Consider the following 12364-nt stretch of genomic DNA (forward strand, 5'->3'; position numbering starts at 1 on the left):
AGAGGTTACTTGAATGGATGGTAATAAGTGCTGACCTAGCCAGAGACGGCCACATCCCACAAGTTACTATTTAAAAAAAATAGGCAGCACGGTAGCACAGTGGTTAGCACTGTTGCTTCACAGCACCTGCATCCCAGGTTCGATTCCGGGCTTGGGTCACTGTCTGTGCAGAATCTGCACGTTCTCCCCGTGTCTGCGTGGGTTTCCTCTGGGTGCCTCCCACAAGTCCCGAAAGATGTGCTGTTAGGTGAATTGGACGTTCTGAATTCTCCCTCTGTGACACGGACAGGTGCCGATGTGGCGGCTGGGGGCTTTTCACAGTAACTTCAATGCAGCGTTAATGTAAGCCTACTTGTGACAATCAAGATTATTATTATACTAACCCAACAATGATGTACTGGGTATTGGTGATGGTGTTCCTCGGGCCTCTCAGTTCTGGAGGTTTCAGACGCTATTGCAGTGCATTCTGTACAGTTGATAATACAGCGGGGCCTGGGATATAGAGGATCACACCACTACACAGAGATCCTGTGGTGCAGTGGGTGCCTCGGAGCCTGAAGCTCCAGGTTAAAGTCCCACACCAGGACTTGCTGGCCAAGGAAGGTATGTTCATATCACGGCCGAACAGGTAGAGTGTGACAACGTGCAAAATCCTTCCAACCGCCAATTACTGGCAGTAAGTGCGGGAGAGATTCCTTGTCAACTATGCTTGATGCAATGGGACATCTCAAGCTTTCAGCCTCTGGTGACCTGTTGCAGCAATAACTGGCTATGGAAACAGACAAACATCTGCCTTAATGCACCACTAGGCGAGGGAAGAGAACTGGAATATCGTTCCTCTGAGTTCTCGATAATACCTCTGGATAATGCAAAAATATTTTATTCCCAAACATTGACATCCTTCACCTCAGCTAAAAATTCTTTCCCCACCGGAAAAAAGGTGCTTGGGACCTTGGACAGTGAGAAAGCAGAGCCTGTCTTGCATTTCCGTAGGTCACACGAGAACAGGAAGGGATGTCGGGAGTGATTGAGGAACGGACCAGGATACTGCAGAACCAATAATCTCTTTGGACAACTGAAAGGTGAAGGGAGTGTCTCTTGTGTCAGCATTGAGGGTGAAATTGTGTTTGATAAATTTATTAATGTTTTTGAGGTATAACTAGCAAGAAGCAGAACCAGTGGATGTGGTATGTTTGGATTTTCAGTAGGCATTCAATAAAGGCGGCACACAACTGGCTGTTACACAACATTCGGGCTCATGGGATTGGAGGTAGTATATAAACATGGATTGGGGATTGGCTAATAAACAGAAAACAGATTAGGAATAACCATTTGTGGGATGGCAGGGTATAACGGATGATGTACCACAAGGAGCAAGACTTGCACCTCAGATATTTACAATCTCCACCAATGGCTTAGATGCAGGGGCCAAGTGTAAGAAACCCAGTTTCTGACAATTCAAAGCAAGGCAGGAAAGCAAGCTGTGAAGAGAATATAATGTGGTCACAGAGGAATTCCAGAGCGTTCGGTGACAGACATAAGGTGAGCGTGTGTGAAATTATATATTTTACTTGGAAAAATGGAAAAGTGGATATTTTTAAAAGGTGAGGCAGGAGTAAATCTTGGGATTCACAGGGATTGGGTCTCTGCACATGACCAGAGGAATTAACATGCAGGTACAACAAACAGTTTGGAAGGCAAATGCCTGTTGGCATTTATTGCAAGGAGGTTGGAGTATAAGAGGTTGTCTTGAGAGAGTTATACAGGTCTTGGGACACCTGGAATACAGTGCACAATTTTGGCCTCCTAACCCAAGGAAATACTTGGCTTAGAGTGGGGTGCAATAAAGGTTATTAATAATAATAATAATAATAATGAAAATCGCTTATTGTCACAAGTAGACCAATGAAGTTACTGTGAAAAATCCCTCGTCGCCACATTCGGGCGCCTGTTCGGGGAGGCTGGTACAGGAATTGAACCCGCGCTGCTGGCATTGTTCTGCATTACAAGACAGAAGACAATAGCTTCAGTCTTCCTCATATTTACTTGAGGGAATCGCTTCTCATTCAGTACTGCTGGTCAGGCAAGCACAGTGGCAGAAGCAAAATTTATACTTACCTATGAAGGGAAGAGGATAAATATTTGAAGAACAATTTAAAAAGGAAAGGGACGGGGAATGGAACTAAGTGGATATCAGTTTTAGAGTCAGGGTAGTTACAACAGGCTGTATGGCCTTCTTGTGCTGCACAATTCTATATCCCATTTATCTTATTAGTTAGTCATCAGGCAATTTGCCCGACTGACAGATGGTATCAGGGCCCCTTATGTTAATGGTTGATGTAGCATAACTCACCATGAGATACTGCATTGCCCAATCTTATAATTCGGTTATGAAATGAAATGAAAATCGCTTATCGTCACAAGTAGGATTCAAATGAAGTTACTGTGAAAAGCCCCTAGTCGCCACATTCCGGCACCTGTTCGGGGAGGCTGGTACGGGAATTGAACCCGCGCTGCTGGTCTTGTTCTGCATTACAAGACAGCTATTTAGCCCACTGTGCTAAACCAGCCCCATACCTCTCATCCCCTGAATAAATCCAGGGTATGTTCCATGAAGAGAAGCGGAGTAGAATGGGTCTATATTCTTTGGAGTTTAGATGACTATCACGTGATCTCAATGCAACAAAATTCCTCAAAGGCTCGAGAGGCATGATGTTAAGTTTATTTCCCCCGGTCGGAGAATTTAAAATTAGGGAAAAGGGATCAACCATTTAGTGGTAACCCCCTGGCTCCTCGGCATTGGATGTGGGGGTTACCCCAAAGATGGGCTGGGAATTCCTCTCTGAGGTTTTCGGAGAGCATTTGCACTGCAATTGTCCAGAAGCACCTGGGTAATTGTGCTGGGAACGATTTGACAAAGCGGTTAAATCGTTAACTTAGATGGTTCCACCAGTGCGACACTAATAGTTACTCTGAAAGAGATAGAAGAAATAAAACCACTTCAAGCTTCAACATAACTGTTTGAAGTACCATGGGCAGCACGGTAGCACAGTAGTTAGCACGGTTGCTTCACAGCTCCAGGGTCCCAGGTTCCATTCCCGGCTTGGGTCACTGTCTGTGCGGAATCTGCATGTTCTCCCAGTGTCTGCTTGGGTTTCCTCCGGGTGCTCCGGTTTTCTCCCACAGTCCAAAGATGTGCAGGTTAGGTGGATTGGCCATGCTAAATTGCCCCTTTAGTGTCCAAAAAGGATAGGTGGGGTTACTGGGTTACAGGGATAGGGTAGAGGTTTGGCCCTTGTAGTGTGCTCCTTACAAGGGCTGGTGCAGACCTGATGGGCTGAATGGCCTCCTTATGCATTGCTGATTCTATGATTCCCACACGGGGCTGCCTGGGCTCCACCCACACAAAGCACTCCCCTCCCCCACCCAAGTCAGAGAAACTCTCCTCACCCACAGCCAGCTGGACAGCAGCCTCCCCCCACCCCCCCTGCTAGTGCTGGATAAAAGGGGCAGATTATTGAAGATATTCATGACTCAGGTCGATATATTTTTTGGGTGTTAGGTAATTAAAGGATATAGGCTTAGGCAGGAAAGTATTTTTGACACAGGATGTGGGTGTCTCTGGCTAGACCAGCATTGATCACCTTTCCCCAATTGCCCTGGAGAAGTTGGTGGTGAGCTGCCTGATTGTACTGCTGCAGTCCATGTGGTGTGGATACATCCAGTGCTGTTAGGGAAGAAGCTCCAGGACTTTGACCCAGGACTTAGACACTTAAGCGATATATTTCCAAGTCAGGATAGTGAGTATCTTGGAGGTGAACTTGCAGACGGTCTGGTTCCCATGTATCTGCTGCCTTTGTCCCGGTCACTGAATGTCAGAGGCAGATGGTCAGATTCTCTCATGTTGCAAATAGTTATCGCCTGGTTTTCTTTGCTATTTATCTGCTCCAGTCTGAATGTTGTCCAGGTTTCGGTGTGTGTGCAGGACAGGAAGAGCAGATAGAGAGGGAAGTCACCATGTACAGAGAGGCTACAAATGAAAATCAACAAACCAGTTATGACACTGGCTTATTTTCTCTCAGCGTCAGATCACTTCAAACAGTTTGAAACAACACAGTAATGATAACATTTGCACAGCGCAGATGCTCAATTTATCTTTTTCAAAGCATGAATCCTTTCCCCTCCTACAATTTCCTGCTCTTTTCTTTCCCTTCCCCATGGAAACACTCCATTTGGGCTCACTTGGAACTGGCACAGTTCCTGATCTGGGAATGGTAATCGTGCTGAGTTGAACTCTTGGCCAAGCATTCTGGGGCATAGAAAAGAGCAGGAGGAGGCCATTCAGCCCTTCGAGCCTGCTCTGTCATTCGTTAGCATCATGGCTGATCATCAAGTTCAATACCTTGATCCCGCCTTCCCTCCAGCCTGGACATGGGACCAGCCCAGGTTTAAGGGCGCCAGTCTGATAACCTTTCCTCCATTTTGCTGCCTCTCTCTGCCAGTATCAACCCCATGGACAGCTCCATGGTCCCAGGTTCGATTCCGGCTTGGGTCATTGTCTGTGCGGAGTTTGCACGTCCTCCCCGTGTCTGCGTGGGTTTCCTCCGGGTGCTCCGGTTTCCTCCCACAGTCCAAAGATGTGCGGGTTAGGTGAATTGGCCAATGATAAATTGCCCTTAATGTCCAAATTGCCCTTGGTGTTGGGTGGAGGTGTTGAGTTTGGGTATGGGGCTCTTTCCAAGAGCCGGTGCAGACTCAAAGGGCCGAATGGCCTCCTTATGCACTGTAAATTCAATGATAATCTATGATTAATCTAGGACAAAGGTTCGGCACAACATCGTGGGCCGAAGGGCCTGTTCTGTGCTGTATTTTCTATGTTCTATGTTATCTCCATAAAGCAAAGGGGAGGCAACAAATGTAGGCATCCTCCAGTGGCTGAGCGAAATGGATGTTGTTCATGTGGTGTACAATCAATGGAGTCACAGGCCAGTCAGGTACAGGACTCACCTCACACCCAAAGCTCTCCCTCCCCCTGCCAGTCGACGGGGAGCAAACAGGAGAAAAAGACCTGGCTGGTTTTAATAGCTCACCAGCACGGAGGAGGAACTGTAGCAGCCAACTGTTGCTGTGTCTGAATTCAAGATATTAATGCATGGACCAGGGATTGAACCCACATAGAAATTACAACAGGCAAACAATCTATTTGGCCCAACGAGCCCTTGGTGGCATTTACCCTCCATACCAGCCTGGTACCCAGCTATATCATTCTATCTATCCATCCATGAGGAACAGGCATCAAACAGGCACTCACCACAATCAGTCCGTTTAGATGAGGGGTTGGGAATGGAGGGGGGAAAAAAAGAAACAAATTCAAAATGTTTTGCTCTATGCCGTGTTTAAATGGTATCAATGTGACGTTTATTTTTTCAAAGCAACATAAATTGGTTACATTATTTTCTAACTGTTAATCTACACAGGATTACACAATAAACCAGCATTTTAACACCAGAGGGAACAGGAATAATACCAGGTTCATTGCTGCCCAATTCTATGTAAATTATTCCCTTTCCCTCAGAATGAAGTGAGTGTCCCATTAATTATTTACACACCTCGAAGTTAGGTTAACATTTTTAAACAATGACAATGTCATTTATCCCAACGGTGTAAGTGTTCAGAAATCAAAATAAATACAAGTTTCAGTTAATGTGGTCGGTGTAGGTGCAATACTTCATCTTGACCATCACGAGAGTCTGCTAGTGATATAACCCATTCTTCAAAAGGCAAAGCAGAAAATATATTTTTTTAAATTTAGAGTACAATGAAAGGACTATTTAGTGTGGCCAATCCACCGACACTGTACATCTTTGGGTAATGGGGGTGAGACTCATGCAGACAGGGGGACAGGCAAAACAGAAAATAACCTCAAGTCCGGGACCAGACCTCGGATCCACCCACAGCCATAGAAACACTCGTACCACCTAGAGCCTGAGAACCTCGCCCTCTGGGAGCACCCGCAGCCCGAGAACATCGCCCTCTGGGAGCACTCACAGCCCGAGGACATCGCACTCTAGGAGCACTCAGCCAGAGAACATCACCCTCTGAGAGCACTCACAGCCCAAGAACATCGCCCTCTGGGAGCACACTCAGCCCGAGAACATCGCCCTCTGGGAGCACTCGCAGCCCGAGAACATCGCCCTCACAGCACCCGCAGCCCGAGAAAAATCGCCCTCACAGCACTCATAGCCCAAGAACATCGCCCTCGGAGAGCACTCACAGCCCAAGAACAGCGCCCTCTGGGAGCACTCACCCCGAGAACATCGCCCTCTGAGAGCACTCACAGCCCGAGAACATCGCCCTCTGAGAGCACTCACAGCCCGAGGACATCGCCCTCTGGGAGCACTCACAGCCCGAGGACATCGCCCCCTGGGAGCACTCACAGCCCGAGGACATCGCCCCCTGGGAGCACTCACAGCCCGAGAACATCGCCCTCTGAGAGCACTCACAGCCCGAGAACATCGCCCTCCGGGAGCACTCACAGCCCGAGGACATCCCGCTCTGGGAGCACTCACAGCCCGAGGACATCCCGCTCTGGGAGCACTCACAGCCCGAGGACATCGCCCTCCGGGAGCACTCACAGCCAGAGGACATCGCCCTCCGGGAGCACTCACAGCCCGAGGACATCCCGCTCTGGGAGCACTCACAGCCCGAGAACATCGCCCTCCGGGAGCACTCACAGCCCGAGGACATCGCCCTCCGGGAGCACTCACAGCCCGAGGACATCGCCCTCCGGGAGCACTCACAGCCCGAGGATATCGCCCTCTGAGAGCACTCACAGCCCGAGAACATCGCCCTCTGGGAACACTCACACCCAAATAACATCGCCCTCTGGGAGCACTCTCAGCCCGAGAACATCGCCCTCAGAGTACCCAGAGCCTGTGAACCACACCCCAAGATCACCCACAGCCTGTGAGGCACACACCCAAACCACCCACAGCCTGTGATGCACACACCCAGACCACCCACAGCCTGGGAAACACCCTCCCCAGACCACCCACAGCCTGTGAGGCAGACACCCAGACCACCCACAGCCTGGGAGACCACCCACAGCCTGGGAAACCCTCCCCAGACCACCCACAGCCTGTGAGGCAGACACCCAGACCACCCACAGCCTGGGAAACCCTTCCCAGACCACCCTCAGCCTGTGAGGCACACACCCAGACCACCCTCAGCCTGTGAGGCACACACCCAGACCACCCTCAGCCTGTGAGGCACACACCCAGACCACCCACAGCCTGGGGAACCCTCCGCAGACCACCCACAGCCTGGGGAACCCTCCCCAGACCACCCACAGCCTGTGAGGCACACACCCAGACCACCCACAGCCTGCGGAACCCTCCCCAGACCACCCACAGCCTGGGAGGCACACACCCAGACCACCCACAGCCTGGGAGGCAGACACCCAGACCACCCACAGCCTGGGAGGCAGACACCCAGCCCACCCACAGCCTGGGAAGCCCTCTCCAGACCACCCTCAGCCTGTGAGGCAGACACCCAGACCACCCACAGCCTGGGAGGCAGACACCCAGACCACCCACAGCCTGGGAAGCCCTCTCCAGACCACCCTCAGCCTGTGATGCAGACACCCAGACCACCCACAGCCTGTGAGGCACACACCCAGACCACCCACAGCCTGTGAGGCACACACCCAGACCACCCACAGCCTGGAAACAGCTCTGGGAGAGCCACTGTCCAAGACGCCAGCATTGGATCAGGCACAGATAGACAATATCACCCCACCCCCCGCCCCAGTCGACATGTACTAGGGCACAAATTAATTCCAGGCTACCCACCAACCCTTTGGACAAGCATCCCGTGTGCCAAGATTAGTTGTCTTCAGGGAGTTGAACTGTGATGAAGTTAGAGAAGCTCTATGTGCAGTGGTGAGCTGTCAGCAATGCTATTCTTCTCTCTCATCTCCAGATGACTGAAATCTCAGGCTGCAGATTGCAAATCAGTGGCAGGCAATCTGAACCAGTGTTGATATCCACCCTTGATCGCTGTAAGAGAGACAAGGTCCTGATCCCGGAGCCTTACAAACAATTAAAAACAAAACTTGCTCATCAACGTTCTCTTCCGAATATATTCTAGAATTTAACGGTATAACTTTAACGTATATTTATATGTGTATGTGTAATATATATTCAATAAACATTTACATTTCTTAGTTCTTCCTTTGAAAGACAGTAGGACAGTCTCTGATAGATACTGGAACAAATGTTTAATACATGTTCTCAGTTGAAAAGGTACTCAAGGAAAGGACTCGGAATCATTTCAGTGAAAACCGATGTGATTTAGGAGTGAGAGAGAAGGAAATGGAGGAGCTGAACATCGTCCATATTCTCTTCCCACATTGGTTGGCCGTCTTTGGGAAGACAAGTGCCATGTGAATAGGGTATAAAAAGCAGGTTGGATTAAGCGTGTCACAGACAGCAGGAGCAGAATCATATGTTTAGGTCCGATCGATGATTCAAAATGCAAATTCCTGGGTCTCCTTCCCAACATTGGCTATGACTCTTTCCACACTCCCCGGTTATACGGTATGGTCAGTACAGCTGCTGTCGAGGATAAATTAATGGATAGAAACTGGCAGTGGGGAAAGAGGGCTGAAAATAACAAATTTACTCCTCCCAACCACAGATCCTTCTTGGGCTGCAAGACACAAATTTAGATTTTAGAATTGAACATTTGAGAATGTTTATAGGGACTTGCAATTAGCTGTTTAAGGCCAGTATTAATTAAAGTACCATCACGTTGGGAATGAGAAACAGGTTCTCATCTGTATCGGGTCCTTGCCATTAATTTTTGTGAATGTACTCACAAGGTGATAGAGTGATCCAGACCTTTCCAGGACAGAAACTGCCCTCCCATCTTCATCCTGGACAACAATAGGGGCTCGAGTCAGAGAACCACAGAAACAGCCTGTTCTTAACTTGTGACTTGACGACTCTGCTTTAACTTTACTGAAACGTGGAGTCAATGTACGTGGGGAAAGTGGGGAAGGGAAATCAGGATGTCATATTTCAGTTCTTGGCCACCTGAATAAGGTCCTTCTAGGAGACAGGCCATGCACGTGGAGAGAAGGCAGCACGGGCCAACAGATAGGTTAATCTCCGCTGACTGTCTCTTAAGAAATTGAACAACCAGTGTCTTTCTGGGGTTTCAGGTCTGGCTCCTTCACAGGCTTCACCTCCTCTTCCTTTTTATCCTTGGCCTAAAAGGGAGATCAGATTGCATTAATCATCACATTCTGTATGTGTTGGCCAAGCACAAAGTCCAGGATTCTAACAGAACAATAGGTACATGGGAATTAGGAGCAGACGTCAGCAATTCAGCCCTCCAAGCCTGCTCCACCATTCAATCAGATCATGGCTGATCTCTTCCTAGTGTCAAATCCACCTCCCTACCTGTTCCCCATATCCCTTTTACCCATTTTACATCAGGAATATATCTATCTCCTTCTTGAAACCATTTAATGACTCAGACTCGACCACACGATGAGGCGAGTTCCACAAATTCACCACCCTCTGCGAGTAGTTCCTCCTCATCTCCGTTCTAAATTTATCGCCTCTCAATCGATATCCATGACACCTCGTTCTAGATCACCCTACAAGGAGGAACATTTGGTCTACTTTTATTTTAACAATCCCTTTTAGTATTTTATATACCTCGATCCCCTCTCATCCTTCGAAACTCCAGCGAGTACAAGCCCAAACGGTTTAGTCTCTCTTCATTCCCGGAATCAATCTGGTGAATCTCCTCTGAACTGCTTCCAATGCCACCACATCCTTCCTCAAATAAGGCACCAAAACTGGACACAATACTCCAGATGTGGTGAAACTAACACCTGTACAACTGCAACAACACTTCTCTACTTTTTTACTCCAGTATTTTGCAATAAAAGCTAACATTCCATTGTCTGTTTATTACCTGCTGCAGACCGACCTTGTGATTCATCAACAAAGACACCCGCACCCCTCGGCCCGCGCCGGCCCGGATCCCGCACCCCTCGGCCCGCGCCGGCCCGGATCCCGCACCCCTCGGCCCGCGCCGGCCCGGCTCCCGCACCCCTCGGCCCGCGCCGGACCGGCTCCCGCACCCCTCGGCCCGGATCCCGCACCCCTCGGCCCGCGCCGGACCGGCTCCCGCACCCCTCGGCCCGGATCCCGCACCCCTCGGCCCGCGCCGGCCCGGATCCCACACCCCTCGGCCCGCACCCCTCGGCCCGGCTCCCGCACCCCTCGGCCCGGCTCCCGCACCCCTCGGCCCGGCTCCCGCACCCCTCGGCCCGGCTCCCGCACCCCTCGGCCCGGCTCCCGCACCCCTCGGCCCGGATCCCGCACCCCTCGGCCCGGATCCCGCACCCCTCGGCCCGGATCCCGCACCCCTCGGCCCGGATCCCGCACCCCTCGGCCCGGATCCCGCACCCCTCGGCCCGGATCCCGCACCCCTCGGCCCGGATCCCGCACCCCTCGGCCCGGATCCCGCACCCCTCGGCCCGGATCCCGCACCCCTCGGCCCGGATCCCGCACCCCTCGGCCCGGATCCCGCACCCCTCGGCCCGGATCCCGCACCCCTCGGCCCGGATCCCGCACCCCTCGGCCCGGATCCCGCACCCCTCGGCCCGGATCCCGCACCCCTCGGCCCGGATCCCGCACCCCTCGGCCCGGATCCCGCACCCCTCGGCCCGGATCCCGCACCCCTCGGCCCGGATCCCGCACCCCTCGGCCCGGATCCCGCACCCCTCGGCCCGGATCCCGCACCCCTCGGCCCGGATCCCGCACCCCTCGGCCCGGATCCCGCACCCCTCGGCCCGGATCCCGCACCCCTCGGCCCGGATCCCGCACCCCTCGGCCCGGATCCCGCACCCCTCGGCCCGGATCCCGCACCCCTCGGCCCGGATCCCGCACCCCTCGGCCCGGATCCCGCACCCCTCGGCCCGGATCCCGCACCCCTCGGCCCGGATCCCGCACCCCTCGGCCCGGATCCCGCACCCCTCGGCCCGGATCCCGCACCCCTCGGCCCGGATCCCGCACCCCTCGGCCCGGATCCCGCACCCCTCGGCCCGGATCCCGCACCCCTCGGCCCGGATCCCGCACCCCTCGGCCCGGATCCCGCACCCCTCGGCCCGGATCCCGCACCCCTCGGCCCGGATCCCGCACCCCTCGGCCCGGATCCCGCACCCCTCGGCCCGGATCCCGCACCCCTCGGCCCGGATCCCGCACCCCTCGGCCCGGATCCCGCACCCCTCGGCCCGGATCCCGCACCCCTCGGCCCGGATCCCGCACCCCTCGGCCCGGATCCCGCACCCCTCGGCCCGGATCCCGCACCCCTCGGCCCGGATCCCGCACCCCTCGGCCCGGATCCCGCACCCCTCGGCCCGGATCCCGCACCCCTCGGCCCGGATCCCGCACCCCTCGGCCCGGATCCCGCACCCCTGGGCCCGGATCCCGCACCCCTGGGCCCGGATCCCGCACCCCTCGGCCCGGATCCCACACCCCTCGGCCCGGACCGGCCCGGATCCCACACCCCTCGGCCCGCACCGGCCCGGATCCCACACCCCTCGGCCCGCACCGGCCCGGATCCCGCACCCCTCGGCCCGCACCGGACCGGCTCCCGCACCCCTCGGCCCGGATCCCGCACCCCTCGGCCCGGATCCCGCACCCCTCGGCCCGGATCCCGCACCCCTCGGCCCGGATCCCGCACCCCTCGGCCCGGATCCCGCACCCCTCGGCCCGCACCGGCCCGGATCCCACACCCCTCGGCCCGGATCCCACACCCCGCACCCCTCGGCCCGCACCGGCCCGGATCCCACACCCCGCACCCCTCGGCCCGCACCGGCCCGGATCCCACACCCCGCACCCCGCACCGGCCCGGATCCCACACCCCTCGGCCCGCACCCCGCACCCCTCGGCCCGCACCGGACCGGATCCCGCACCCCTCAGCCCGCACCGGCCCGGATCCCGCACCCCTCGGCCCACACCGGACCGGCTCCCGCACCCCTCGGCCCACACCGGACCGGCTCCCGCACCCCTCAGCCCGGATCCCGCACCGGCCCGGATCCCACACCCCGCGGCCCGCACCCCACACCCCTCGGCCCGCACCGGACCGGCTCCCGCACCCCTCGGCCCGCACCGGCCCGGATCCCGCACCCCTCGGCCCGCACCGGCCCGGCTCTCGCACCCCTCGGCCCGCACCGGACCGGCTCCCGCACCCCTCAGCCCGGATCCCACACCCCTCGGCCCGCGCCGGCCCGGCTCTCGCACCCCTTGGCCCACGCCGGCCCGGATCCCACACCCCTCGGCCC

At 54.9% G+C, this 12364-nt stretch overlaps 1 protein-coding gene across 1 annotated transcript in view; it reads right to left on the minus strand.

The window, feature by feature from the left end:
- Positions 1-5378: 5378 nt before the first annotated feature.
- Positions 5379-12364, minus strand: part of brox (BRO1 domain and CAAX motif containing) — a 73920-nt gene continuing 66934 nt past the window's right edge. Inside the window, exon 12 of the mRNA XM_072500264.1 lies at positions 5379-9271. Coding sequence (XP_072356365.1) covers positions 9185-9271 — 87 coding nt within the window. The 3' untranslated portion in view covers positions 5379-9184. The remainder of the gene's footprint in view (positions 9272-12364) is intronic.

Source organism: Scyliorhinus torazame, chromosome 4 (genome assembly GCF_047496885.1).
Source record: "Scyliorhinus torazame isolate Kashiwa2021f chromosome 4, sScyTor2.1, whole genome shotgun sequence".
NCBI classification, from domain to species: Eukaryota; Metazoa; Chordata; class Chondrichthyes; order Carcharhiniformes; family Scyliorhinidae; genus Scyliorhinus; species Scyliorhinus torazame.